At 35.1% G+C, this 15,337-nt stretch overlaps 1 protein-coding gene across 2 annotated transcripts in view; it reads right to left on the bottom strand.

Annotated features, from left to right (window-relative positions):
* The window catches only part of LOC106072373 (uncharacterized), a 29,437-nt gene extending 17,158 nt beyond the window's left edge, over positions 1-12,279 (bottom strand). For both annotated transcript variants that reach the window (XM_056010429.1, XM_056010428.1), the window contains exons 1-4: positions 12,138-12,279; positions 10,067-10,245; positions 7,469-7,691; positions 3,221-3,523 (exon numbers count right to left, since the gene is read on the bottom strand). In XM_056010429.1, the coding sequence (XP_055866404.1) occupies positions 3,221-3,523; positions 7,469-7,691; positions 10,067-10,245; positions 12,138-12,201 (769 nt within the window). In that variant the 5' untranslated portion in view covers positions 12,202-12,279. The remainder of the gene's footprint in view (positions 1-3,220; positions 3,524-7,468; positions 7,692-10,066; positions 10,246-12,137) is intronic.
* Between the last annotated feature and the right edge of the window lie 3,058 nt (positions 12,280-15,337).

Below are 15,337 nucleotides of genomic sequence, written 5' to 3' on the forward strand. Positions count from 1 at the left end.
TAATGCACTATTTTTGGCAAGAATAACGAAAACTGAACTACAAAATACCAACATTAAAATGCTACTTCCGTCCTTACAAAAAGATGAGACCTACGATTATCAAAAGTGTTGCCATTACTATAATATTGTAAGTTCGACTAACGACATGATACACAAAATACGGTTTAATCTTAATCTTCAATAATAAGCTGGCCTAATTAATGTTATTGAACGATTATTTAATTGATTTAATTGTTTTGTAAATAGGCTAATCTCTCAGTCAAGACCTAAACGAAAAAGTTTTCCCTTAAATCTTCTTCTTCTTCTTCATTCCTATTTTTTATGTTGGGGGGTTCAGATGACTAGACCAATATATGAGATGAACTGCACAGTGGTTTCCAAATCAGGAAGCTCTCCATATAGTTTTCTTTCTATTGGGGTTTTTTGGGGAGTGTCTTGTACGGGCCTCTTGATAAAGAGAGCAGTTTTGGAGGACGTGGTCACCATTCTCTGGTGACACTCCACATGGGCAGATTTCACTGGTTCCAATTTTGACCTTCCGGTACATGTGTTGTCGCATTCTGTTGAGTCCGGTCCTGAGTCGAAAGATTAAACGTTGGTCTTATTGTCGGGATAGCTTACAATAGGCGTCATCTTTCTTGTGATTTCGTGAGAGCTCGTCCATTTCTCATTCATTTTATTTACAATTAATTTCTTCAATTCTTCTGGATAGATTGCAATGTTTAATTGTGAGTTTGTTCTCCCACTCTTGGCAAGTGTGTCAGCCTTCTCATCTTCTTCTAGTTGTACATGAACTGGTATCCATTGAATAACAGTTCTTTTTTTTTTTGCTGGTGTTGTTGAGCTTTGGACTATGTTGGAGTTCCCTTAAATGTTCAAGTGTATTTAGAATTTCCGATACTGTACTTTTTGTATATTAGTGTGTCGTATGAAATGCTGTTTATTTTTTTTTTATTAATTTGACTTATATACTATCTAAATATGTTTCTTTTTAAAACAAAAGTAAACATTATGTTTAACGTTAAGTAGCTTTTATGACAGAAAAATAATTAAGTATTATGTAATTATGTATTGAAAAAAAAATACTCAAAATTTTAAAAATCTAAATCGTTTTTTTTTAAATGTGTTAAAATATGCTGACAAAACGACTCAGTTATTAATATAGTCTCCCGTGTTTTCATAGTGAATAGTTGTAAAGGCTGCACTACAAACAGCGATGTTCTTGCGAATTCTGGTATGAACCTCCTATAGTCCGACAGTCACGCTAAAAGCAATCTTTTTTTAGTGAACTGAAAGGTGGTCGGCGTAACAATAAATGAAATGGTTTTAAGTCTCTTAGATAAGAATACGCCATTTAACCGTGTTACAAAGTGCCTGTTTTACCCTAGAACGTAGGGATTTCGAATCACTTGATGTTTCGTACTAAAGCCATAATGAATATACTAACTATCAAATCACTTGATGTTTCGTACTAAAGCCATAATGAATATACTAACTATCAAATCACTTGATGTTTCGTACTAAAGCCATAATGAATATACTAACTATCAAATCACTTGATGTTTCGTACTAAAGCCATAATGAATATACTAACTATCAAATCACTTGATGTTTCGTACTAAAGCCATAATGAATATACTAACTATCAAATCACTTGATGTTTCGTACTAAAGCCATAATGAATATACTAACTATCAAATCACTTGATGTTTCGTACTAAAGCCATAATGAATATACTAACTATCAAATCACTTGATGTTTCGTACTAAAGCCATAATGAATATACTAACTATCAAATCACTTGATGTTTCGTACTAAAGCCATAATGAATATACTAACTATCAAATCACTTGATGTTTCGTACTAAAGCCATAATGAATATACTATCAAATGTCTGAACCTTACCATTTGCGATGTTACACTGCAAAAACTTTCTTCTCAGCCAATAATAGCCCAAACATTTTACACAAAAGATGAGCTTTAATTTTTAGTGGCCACCGAGAGGGGGAAAAGACGCTATTATTTTTGTTTGCAATGTCTGTCTGTAACTATTACTTTTTATTTTTTCTTTTCTGAAAGTAAAAATTCACGTATGCAAACGTTTTTTTCATGGGAGGCTCGTTAGTAGAGAAGAAGACTATTTACCATATTTTAACACATTTATGCAAACAGTTTTAGGTTCTTTGTCAATTTTTTATTATATGTATTGCTAAGTTAATTAAGTTCTGTTAAACTAACTACTACATTTACGCACACACAAAATTTTCCTTTTTTTTTAAAGAAAAAATCTTTTTATTATGCATATAAGTTGAATATAATTTCAAACAACAATAAATAAGTAGTTTTCATATTATCGCGTGAACCGCAGTGTCGAATGATAAACACATAACACTTAACTAAATGATTTTTTTTTTACGGGATTTTTTTTCATTTTGAGGAATAAGAAAATGACCCTTTACAAAACAATTTGATAATTAGATATTCATTATAAGACATCAGTTAGGCCAGGTTCACATCTAACTTCACATTCACTTTCACTGTCATTTGTCTTTTGTAGAGTTTCATTCTGATGTTCTTGCTGAAAATATTGAAACCAGCCTTTTTACCTGCCTGTGTGGACCACTCCAAGGGCCCTGTTTAGTTTTTGTTTCCACACAAACTGTCTTTGTAACCTTGTTCTAGACCAGGGGTTCTCAACCTGTGGGTCGCGACCCCTTTGGAGGTCGATTGACGATTTGCCAGGGGTCGCCTAAGACCATCAAAAATAAGGATTGTTATTGTCTTTTCTTTTATTGCTGTGTGTGTCTATTGGCGGGGGGGGGGGGGTCGCGGCAGTGTGGTATATTGTAAAAAGGGGTCGCCGAGCTTAAAAGGTTGAGAACCGCTGTTATAGACTGTTTTGATTTTTAAGAGACTTTCTATCCTAATTGCCATTTACAATTACATTTAGAGCTAACAGAACACAAAAGCAACACTTCAGATTGGTAGTCTTTACCCGATCGTTCATTTTCTTAATTACAAAAATATACAAAATAATTATTCACCAACAATTAATTAACTACTTGGTAAATTTAACATATCTTGTAAGGCACAATGAATAATTGTGCTCAAATATTTCTACTCGATCCGAGTCTGGGAAATGAGAGAAAAAACGTTTTACCAGACAGACAGACAGACAGACATAGACAGTTTATATAAGATTAATAAAAAATAAACTTACCGGTACTTCTATTTATAAAAATGATACATGTCTCATTGGTCAAATTAGTGCAGATGAAAAATCTTACAGTGACATTACATTCTCTACAATCGGAAATACTCCAATTAAGCCAATATTCTTTGCCGTCTTTTAAAGTATATGTTCTATTACTGTATGTTATTTCCATTTTAGTTGTGAACTTTTTCCCATGCAAACTATGATACTTGATTTTTAAGTTGCTTTTATGGTCTGGCATAGAGACGTTGGTTTTGTTGCCAAGTGGCTGATCATCAATGTAAATTTCATATCTTAAATCTTCTGGTTCTAGAAAAATATAGAAAGAAAGAAACATTATATTTTTCATACAATTCGTAGGTTATTCTTTAGGATAGGAAACACGAATTGCCAATCTTTTGGTGACCAAACATGTCTAAAATTCTTTGAAAGAGCAATAAAAAACCACTGCAACATTTATTTTGGCATAAGAATAGATTTAAATTATGCTTTTCGTTTATAATATTTTATTTTGCCACTCTTACAATTTAAGAATGCTAGTAAACGACCAAAAAACATTTGAACAATATCTAAAATTAATGTACAATATTTAAAAACAAAGGTAAGATTTATCACCAAACTTGTAAACAAAATATAACTGATAATTCTAGAGTAGAATAGATCTTTAACTAACATACCTATAATTATAACTATCTTCTATATATATAATTCTCTTCTTCCCTCAACAGGTCAAACAAGAAGTAAAGGAAAGATCACTCTCTTATTTCTGCGGATAGTCCACGAGAAAACAAGAGTAGTATTCACACTACGGATGACTGGCTGCGCGATGAACTGTCTTTTAAATTTATCAAACCCTGCCTGATCCCATCACCCTTTGTCCAGCGGAAGGTTTGGACTAGAAACTAATCTAAGTAATCTAGTAAATAGCAGGGCCGGACTTAACCATTGTGGGGCCCTATGCAAAACGGAGTTCGCGGGGCCAAGTTTGGGTAGGGAAGCGGATAATAAGTGAAATTTAAGAGTTTGTATTAGAAAATAAATTCGTCTATGCATTGTATTCATTCTTTACTACGTACAGAATTACTTTACGAGCCTTGCGTGTAGCCTAAAGGCCTAGATACCCCTCCTCCCCCCCCCACCGGTCCACAAATTGCTATAAGCATGAAAGTAGCGCTATATAAAAGCTATAATAATAATAATAAAATTTCATTTCCCGATCTCTCTTTTCTCTACTCTCTTTCTCCCTCTCTCTCTCTCTTTATTTTACACGAACTCAAAATTTGGGTGCTTTAATTCCAGTATTACAGGGGTTTTTTTTGTTGTTTTGTTGTTTTTCAACGTTAATTATTAAAGCAGGTAATAATCATAGGTCCGTCGGAAAGGTTTTGGTAGTCTACGGGCAATAACAAATATCGATCTTTTGTTGTTGTTGTTTTTTTTAGAAAAAAAAAAGACGCACATTATGTTTAGCACTTTTTTATTAATGTATTAAATGTGTAAAAGTGCTTTTGCAAATATTTGATGAAATAATACTACTACGAATAATAATAATCTTTGTTCATAAGGAAATCTGTCTTACAATGTGTGCATTACACCAAACAAAACATTATAACTATAAAAAAAAAAAAAATCCTATATTCACAGAAAACACTTGATAATTTACATGTAAAAAGTTTGTATCAAATTGTTTCTATTTGATGATTTGATTGCCATGGATACCATGGGCGTAGCCAGGGGGGGGGGGGTTTGGGGGTTCAACCCCCCCCCCGAAATGAAATCCCCCCGAGAGGGGGGGGGGGGAGACGGACTTAAGTGACTGATTTTTTGCTTTGATTTTCTTTATTTTAGGTGAGATTTTAATACTAAACCATCACTTGCCCCAGCGCAGCCAAAGGGGTTTTGAGTTTAAAACCCCTACTAGGGGGTTTAGAGTTTAAAACCCCTACCAGGGGATTTTGAGTTTAAAACCCTTACAGGGGGTTTTGAGTTTAAAACCCCCTACCAGGGGTTTTGAGTTTAAAACTCCCCTACCAGGGGTTTTTGCAGTTAAATCCCCCTCTTCTATAAAACAAAACACACAAAAAATGCAAACGATAATCCCCAAATTCCAAGTGCACAGTTAAGGAAGATTTTGATTTTAAAACCCCCTCCAAAATTTACGATAGACCCCCTCTTCAATATGAAAAAAAAAGCAAATTATGCACTCAAAATGTTATGAGCTTAGCTAAATGGGTTTTGACTCAGTTTTAAGTTTAAACTCCCCTCTAGTGGAGTTTGAAGCTAAAAAATACATCATCAATAAAAAAAAAAAGCAAATTACACACTCTAAAATCTAAGAGCGTAGCCATATGGGTTTTGAGTTTAAACCCCCGGCTAGCGGGGTTTGAAGTTAAAAATACATCTTCAATGTAAAAAAAAAGCAAATTACGCACTCAAAATGCTATGAGCGTTACCAAAAGGGGTTTTGAGTTCATATCCCCCCTCACAAGGGTTTGATGCTAAAAAATACTTCTTCAATATAAAAAAAAAGCAAATTACATACTAAAATTATTTGAGCGTAGCCAAGCGAATTGGGGGTTTTGAGTTTAAACTCCTTTCCTCCAGATGGTTTTGTGTTTCAAATCACCCTACGGAGCATTTTGCGGTGGAAAACCTCTATCTTCAATATTACTCTAAAGCAAACTACAGTTACCAAATTCTATGATCGTAGCTAAATGGGGTTTTGAATTTAAAAAACATCAACAAAGTCCTGCGATTTTTAGTTTAAAACCTCTAACAGATGATTTTGACGATAAAACTTCACTTTTCAATATATAATCTAAAGCAAACTACAGTCACCCAATTCCAAGAGCGTATCCAAGAGAGGTTACACATTTCTACCAGTGGCGGGGCTCCATTAATAAAGTGCAGTGAATAGTCATCTGCCGAAATTGAAAAACACTAAATGTGGCTCAACAAAGATGGCTAAGACAGATTTTAGGAGTTAGTTATTGAGATCGAGTCTAAATCAAGGAAATCCTATGCCAAACTGGGAGTCAACCCCTTAGTAAAATTGTGACAGAGCGTCGCATGAGGTTTGCGGGGCATGTTCTACGACACAATAAATTACGCATAATAAGAGTTGCGATGACATCATAGTACAACTTGGCACCAGTCATTCATGGAGGACCTCAGAGCAGGTGGGAAGAGGCTTCAGAAATTGCCAGTGACAGATTTTTGTGGAAACAGCTTGACGGCAAATGCGCCGAACGGCGCGGCAGGGTTTTAGTCAGTAAAAATAGCACATACATTTTTGAAATAAGACTTTTTAATAGCATGAAAATGCACTGTAGATACCTCAGAATATGCATTTTGTTGGCATTCTATGCCAGAAATAGTTCTTGGCGGCGGGGCTTCGCCCCGCTATGGTGAGCTTCTAGAGCTCCCCCAGAGCCCCTTGCTGGCAATGGCGAGGAGTCAACAATTTTTCCACTAACTAAAGAACCTATTCTAGGGCACAATAAACGTGTTCCGAAAGAATAAAGGGTCAGAATGTAATAAAGATTATGAACACACACACACACATACATATATACAAATATTTTTTTCCCGAGGGGGGGGGGGGGTTCTTAAACCCCCCCGCCGAAAAAAAATCCTGGCTACGCCCATGATGGATACACAAAAAAGTTTTTGTGTTTGTCTGTCTTTGCTATCGGTGTCTTGTGTTTCTTTTGAGATGGTAAAATCACAAAATCCTGACCAAAAGAGTGATTTTTTATTTCTAGAATCTTTTTAGCTTTTTTATGAATGTTTTTCTCAAACAGCTGTCCAAATGGGATTATTACTTTATTACTTTAACATAAATATTTAGGATTATTCAGAGTTCATTTTTATTTCTAATGCTCAGATTGCCATACCAGGCAGTGATATAAAAACTCAAAATACTGCAGATGTGAGCGTGATAAAACATAGCCAAGCCATTTTCACTAAAATTAAACGAAGACAGTTTTCTCAGTAATTGTAACCTTTGCTGCCCTTTTTTTCTGATATAATTAGTATTTGAAGGAAAATTTAGTTTATTGCCAAAGATAGTACCAAGGTATTTAAAAGTTTGTGAGATTATTTGTTTTCTAAATATTGACAAAATAATCCATATTTTTTTTAAATAGGGCTTGGTCACTCTCTCAACAATCTATAAATATATATATATATATATATTTAAATATCAAATATATTTAACGTATCAATGAATGTGAAAAAGTACATTGAACTTACGGAAATGAAGAACTTTAGGCAACTTGATATTTTTTATCTCGCTGTCGTCTTCGGAACCCTTTTTAAAATTAAGAGTTGCCTTGAAAACTGCCAAACTATACTTTTCTGTAAGGGCAATCCGATAGGTGAATTTCCCTATATTTAAGTCTGTGGGGTCTTGTTGATATCCGCATTCAGGTCGGTTCGAACTCAGATTGGTTGTTTGGTTTATAATATTGCATTCCTTAAAAAAAAAAAAAAAAAAAATTCTGCATTTTTTTCCGTAAGACCAAAGAAATAAAAAAACAAAACTTTAAAGAAATACGGACAACAGCAAGACTGCACTTTGAAAGTAAAAATCCAGATTGTGGGATAAACAAGGGGGGTGAGTTATGAAAACCAATGTACAAACTTATAATAATATTATTTCGTCTACTTCTTTACAAAACACTCTCAGTGACTATATTGACAATGATACGCAAATTATATTTGGTGGGCCAGACCCGCAATGGCTTTTTGCCTCCCCCACCCCCACTGTCTTGTTTCGGTTCTTTTGTCATTAGTAGCCGCGGACACTTGTTTACCTGTCGATAAATGAGGTTAAAAGGAATGCAACACCCTACTAAGATGCCACTGTTTCCTTCTTTAGTTATGCCCCTGCCTTTAATACGTATATTTAAGTTATGCTCCAGTATAGCAAATTTTAACATATTAGGCAAATTATTCTTAGTACGTATTTCATTAGTTAGTATGAGGGAGACGCTCCTAACAAGGATGCGTGTAACGCCAACCAGCCTGTATAATTTATTAATTTCGGCTCGTTTCACGTCTCATCCAATGGCTAACCGCGTCAAGGCTGGCGTGTTTGTTGCCTTAAAAGAGACTCCAATAGCTCTCCACCCGTACCGTCGAGGGTGAGTCACACAAATACTTTCGATCAAGCTTAAAGCTCTCAGGACTAGAGTTTCAGGACCAGTCTGCATCAATGCAAGGAGTAAGAACACCTTTACTGCTTCTGATCGTCCCTGATAGGTATCTGGTGGTAGTCGCTTTTGAGGTCGAACTTACAATACTCTACAGAGTCTCGTGCTGTTTATCTTTTGTATTACTTATATTGTAAATAAATGTTTGTAAAATGTTTACATGTTTCTATAGGATGTTCATTAAGAGTTGCAGATAATTTACTTCCTTGTCCGAACCTCCCGCAAGGCGAAGGGGAATGGTAGCGGCAATGTATGAACCCGGGACCTTCAAAAATTTCGAATGATAGTCCAGCGCGCATAGGGCACGACCAGGCAGTTATCCTCTAAATAACATACTATTTGTTTATCAATCACAACAATTTATGTTCACTTGTTACACTTTTTAACAAATGATGACAAGTGGAAAGAAAACCATCATTGAAATCGATGTCAATTAAAGATTATATTTCTTTTTATCATTAACATTTTATATATCATGAGAATTTTACTACTTCTATCACACCTCGTACAATGACAATAACTTAAAAAAAAAATTATTTCCAATCCCGATAGATTTTTTTTTTACGTTTTTATATTGTAAAGAAGATAAATTAATTATATGAAACAGAAGTTAATAAAAAGACATCTAGGGTCCACAGCCTTGTCCTTGAGACACGGCTGAAGAATATGATCCATTTGTCAAAACTGTTGTCTTGTGGTCTTACAACTTATTTGAAAGGCATCACTTAAGTCGCCTGTTGAACCAACGTATTAGACCAAGTGTCTTGATGATCATAGCTACCACCTCTCTACTCACCTCACTAAGAGAAAAGCAAGTCAATGAATACCACATACATGATCTCCTCAACCATAGAAAGATCAACTGAAAGTAACGGATAAAGTGACGCTTGCAAAGTGCAAAGTAGATATCCCAATAAAACTCAAGCTACAAGCCCATTTCTATGCCATCGATCGACCCTACCCTCTACTTTCACCGATAAACATTTACAGCCTGGTACATTCAGTCTGGGACGGACAGCTGTATAAAGGGGCAGTGTTATAACTGATTGTAACACGGGTAGAAATAACACTTGTGAAATATATCAGCCTTCTTCTAGCGGTTATTGTATTACAGGACGAGGGAGGCACCTATAATAAGTGATAGTATAAACTCTTCAAATAAACTTCACCATCATATGATCATTTAGAAAAAAAAATGGTTGAAACCTGCATGAAAGGGTCGCTAAGTGTTAACAGTGAGTAGGATAATTTTGTTTTTTTTAAAGTCTACACATTTTAAAAAATTACATCATGCACCTCTTTGCAAGTTTTCTGTGTTCAGAAAAGATTTAACAACAAACGCAGGTAATGTGCGTTTAGTTTTACATTTATAAGGTCTATTTGCAGTTTTAAATTACTTATATTAAAACGGTAAATAAAATCAAACAGATAACCTATACCATTTTTTGAGTTTTAAGTTGAAAATCATTTTCTTTCCTAGCAATGCATCAAAGCATAGTAAAGTGGACCCTTTAAGACCTGACGATGCTGTAAAATTTATCTGTTTCTATGACCGACGGTTAGCACAACGACCAACTTTGGACACCACTGCCTTAGAGTCTAGATGAAATGATGGATAAAAGAAAACAAATCTTACTAAAGGCTCTTTGCTCCCAGAATGCAGAATTTCAAATGCAATAGAGTAAACCTCTATACCAGAAATATTGACTGCACCATGGATTGTTAGTTGCTCCACTCCTTTGGTAAAATTAGATCCACATTCTACAGAACTTCGTAAGTTATCATTTATTGTTAGGCGTTCAACAACTTTGTCATCTAAAAAAAAAAAAATTACAAGTATGTTAAAGAGTTAGAATATAATGCGTAAGAAAGTAAATAAATATGTATGTATGTATGTTTGTATGTATATAGGAGTATGTATGTATTCATGTGTTTATGTTCCGAATGGAAATCAAAACCGTTTGACCAATTTTGAAAAAAACTTGCTTTAAATGTTCGTTGCGTACTAAATGAAACAGTAAAGTAGCCCTAAAACAAGCTTAAGAGCTTAAAAAAAAACGAAAAAAACGTGCCCAACTCTCTGAAAGTAGTACTATTTCATGGATCCAGGTCATATAGCCATATTTACACGAGACAAGACCGAAAGTATTTAGCCAGCTCTGGTCTTAGGCGTTCCAGTATTATCCTAGTGAAGAACTGTCTTAGCGTTGATAGTAGCCTGATTCCTCGCCAGTCGTGTCATTGAGTGAGGTCACCTTGTCGGGGTTAATTAAATGGATAATCCAGCTTTTAGAATTTAGGAGCGTGTTCTTTTTCCCAAATCTTGCATGGCAGTGGATTTAGCATTTCAGTTTCTGTATTGAGGTGTGTTTTAAGTTTTTCCATTGGTATTCCATCTGGACCTGACGCTTTTCCACTTTTTGCATTTTCATGCAGAATTGTTTACTACGTCATATTGGATTCTAAGATAAGCGTGTTGCTTTATATTTGGGCATTGGTTTATATCTTCTATCTCTTTCTGTTCTTGGATTACAGCCTTGTTTTTCTCGCTCTTCAAGTACTAGGTATTGACTTTGAAGTGTGGTCTGTCTGAAAAATCATCAAAGAATTTGAGTTTGATCTTGCTGTTGTAATTAGCAGATGATAACAGAGCCTACATCTGTTCTTCGTCTCACCCTAACATTAAGTAGACTTCTCCTCGATTTCCTAGAGATTGCAATAAGGTCAATTTGATTTTCATTTTTACCGATCGGGTTGTATGTTTTTTTGTGTGGAAGAATGGTTCCTCTAATGATGACATCATTGAATGCGCAGAAATCAGCTAATAGGTCCCCTTTTTCAATACATGTGACTTACCATGTTTTCTCAATAAGAGCTCCTTACCAGCATAATAATAAGCTTGATATTATTTTTAGGTGTTTGCTCTAGTAAAAGCTATGGACCGTTATACAATTATTCTTTCTTCTCTACTGGTGCTGCGTTTGTGGGTGTAAAACACTCAATGATATTTATTCTTATCTCTCACTGACAATATCACGAGGAAACTGGCTCCCTTCCTAAGAAAGCTTCTGATGCCTCTATTGAGAGTAGAAGTGCTACCCCCTGATTGTGCTCGTGGTCTATATTCATTTCCAAGATATATATAATCTCAGGTTGCTTCCATTTTATCGTGTTTCACTGTATTTTCTCATTACCTTAGCCTCATTTACACTACTACTATCATAGAGATGTGGAACAGAAAATGAGAAAATACAAAACGCAGGGAGAAAGATAGATAGATAGATAGATAGATAGATAGATAGATAGATAGATAGATAGATAGATAGATAGATAGATAGATAGATAGATAGATAGATAGATAGATAGATAGATAGATACTCAGAACCCAAATTAAAAATGCAAACCACACAACTAGATAGCCATCTTGAGAGAAAGAGAGAAAGAGAAAAAGAGAGAGAGAGAGAGAAAGAGAGAGATTTCTAATATTGCTAAATAATTTTTATGAGATGATCCATAGATGCTTTGGAACCGAAGGAGGACATGGATCTGTTAACTTTGCAAATAAATCGACTGTAGCAATAGACATTTTTCGGCTAAAAAACTATTTTTAGCTAGTAAATAGCCTCGTTCAGATATGATCAGAATATTAAATTATCATATAAGCAGATATCCAATAGATATTAGATCTAGACTCTAGATCTACTTGCCTCTTAAGAGAACTGCAGAAGATTGTATTACAATGAGAGTGAATAATGCCGAATTATAATTCATTTTATCTTTTCTGAATAAAAAAAAATACTTAGATATACGGAAGTTTCTACTTATGATCTATCGAGATCTATTTAATTATTCAAAAGAATATCGGAAATTCCCGATATTATTTTTTCAGGTTCCTAATTTTATTTGTATAAACAGTGGCGTAACAAGGGGGCGGGGCATGGGGGGGAGAATTTTAAAATCCCCCCGGGCCCCCACCTAGGGGGGGGGGCCAAATGGGTGCCGAAATAAATTTGCAAATACATAAATTAATATATTTGATTGACAAAAGTGTCAACAGGATTAAATTTATCACAAAGACTAAACCTAGATCTAGGTCTATCAGTACGTTGACTTTGTTGACATTCTAAAAATATTTTTTACCACAGAGATCAAAGTTGTTTTTTAAAGTTAGTTTTACATTTTAAACTTTGTTGCCACGAATAAAACTGCCTGATATACAGCGAATTCCAGTTATCTTGTTACCTTTACTAATAATAGATCTAAATGGCGAGTATTTTGTGGCTAAACTAATTAACCTTGAACCAAAATTTACAGAATCGAGTATAACAGATCTAAAAGTTATTCTTAACAACGCTAAGATAGTCCATTATTCGGGTTTGGCGTCTATAATTTCAGAATTAAACTTCACACTCGAGTTATTACCCCTCTATTTATCTTTCCTCCATTCAATGGAAAATCCCTTTTTATTTCCATCTAATCCTTTTGCTTTCGCACAAAACATAAACAACAAACAATGACATAATATCATATAATATTATCACACCCTTCCTTTTAAAGTTCTTAAGAGTGATATCTACTAAGAAGGCCTGCATTAGCATTTGCGGGGCCCTATGCGAAATGGATCGCGCGGGGCCTATTCTGGGTAGGGATAAGCATAATGTCAAAATTATTTTCTTTGAATTAGAAAATAGGCCTACTTTCGTCTTGCAATAAATTTTTATCAAATGAAGGCTCGCAATGCCACTTTTTATTTATTGGCACCCCAAAATGTCAATTTCGTCTATTTCAGGAGATCTGAATAAATTCAAAAAAAGTTCAGGACTTTATCGCATATTTTGCCTTTTCGTGAGATTTCCTGGAGGCCCTGGAAAATCAGGAGGTCGCGAAAACCCTGTTAATTTATTTACGTTATAATGGTTTAATTTAATACTTAGAATTAGCGCGGGGCATAGGCTGCAGAGGCCTAAGGCCGGCCCTGTCTACTTTAACAATTCGTCCACTTCTGGTTGTCTTGACTGGCACAACAAGTTCTCTAGACATTGGTCTATTACTGTCTGTTTCGTTTGTTCCAACAGTTTGTAGTTCATTGTCTTCATCGGTATCATAGTACTCAGAGATGTCTTCATCGAAACTCTTATTCAAAAAGCGTTGATTTCTTCTGTATATTTTTCCATCGTTTGTCTTTATGATGTAAAATCTGGGTGCTGGATGTTTTTTTTATTTCAACATCTTTCTGCCATGTTTGACATAGACGAACTCTCCGACAGAATAATATTTAGGTAGTCTAGCTTTTGCATCGTATTTCACTTTGCTTTTCATCTGTCGTTCGTTGATTAATGTCTCTGCATTTTCAGCTACCGATGGTTTCAATAGTTTGGGATCAGTTGGAATGATTCCCTGAGTCTTCTACTCGTCATCAGTTGTGATGGTGAATACGGCAGTCCGATTATCGGAGTATTTCTATACTCGAGCATAACGAGATATGGATCTTTCCCACTTTTGTATGCTCTGAATCCTTTTGCTTTCGCACAAAACATAAACAACCAACAATGACGTAATACCATATAATATTAGCACAGAATATTCTTCATGCAGTGGAAAATTAAGAATTTTTTGCCTATCTTGAATTCTGGTCAAAGCCCTTGCGCTTAATTAATATAGTTCGGAAGAAACTACAAAAGTCTGGACTGCATATACGGGAAGCTGCTAAAGAAATTAGTACCCTTTCATGCTTTCTGCAAAATGATGAGAAACAGACAAAAACCCAATCCATCGAAAAGGCAAAAGAAGGTAGTGAATACTATGGATGCCCTGTAATCAAAACAATCAGAAGAAAGAAAAGACTTGATGGGAAATTGAGTTCTAATGTAGTACTGTCAATAGAACTGCAATTCAAACGTGTTGCGACAGAAGTGCTGGACAGATTTCATATGGAGATGAAGGGCAGATTCCAAAGGCTGGAAAGAAAATGGATACCTTTGGGTTTCTTCTTGAACCAAGACACCTGTTAGATGAAGACACGCTTATGACAAACTGTACTACTTTTCCTGTTTGTATGATGAAATAAATGGCAAATCGCTTTTTCAATGATGTCATTGATGCACGAGCACTTTTCATCAACAAACCAGTAATACAATCACCAATAGACATATTTAGGAAAAAGGCTTCATATGGGAATTACGTGTGCTCAAACTTTGCAACCTCCTCCGAATACCGCTAACTCAGGCCACTTCCATTACGTCATGTGAGAGATCATTCTCAAAGCTCAAGTTCATCAAAAAGTATCTCAGGAGCACAATGACGCAAGAAAGGCTTATCATGGTTTTAATGTCATTGAAGTCACAAATACTAGAAAGTATCGATGTAGTTGATGTTATAGATGTCTTTGCTGCACAGAATGAACGACTTGAAGCGATATCAATTGAGAGCTGTCACTTGTGCATTATTTAACTAATAAACAACGGCAATATTCATTAAAAGAGTCTTCATGATTATTTTTTTGTTAAGTTTACTGATATACTGAACCAATTTGATTTTGGGCTTATATGTATTTGCGTACATTATCTCAGGTCATATGTCGAATGTCAAAATGCAAGGGGCCCCCAAAGAGGTCAATCCCCCCGGGCCCCCAAATCCCTAGTTACGCCCCTGCTGTATAAATATGAATTGTGATAATTTATAGATCTGGAAATAAAGACGTCATCGGAAAATATTTCTTAATAGATTGTGCCCTTTTTTTTATTTCTGCTCTATTCTCATGACACAGTGACACGTGAAAAAAAAAAACGACATAACATTTGTCTAAAAAAAAGACATTTACAAATTATAATTGATTGCTCACACGCTTTTGATGTCACGAGTCATGTTTTTAAATTCGAACTGTGTGCGTAGTAGTGATACAAGACCT

This window comes from Biomphalaria glabrata, chromosome 14 (genome assembly GCF_947242115.1).
Source record: "Biomphalaria glabrata chromosome 14, xgBioGlab47.1, whole genome shotgun sequence".
Taxonomy (NCBI): Eukaryota; Metazoa; Mollusca; class Gastropoda; family Planorbidae; genus Biomphalaria; species Biomphalaria glabrata.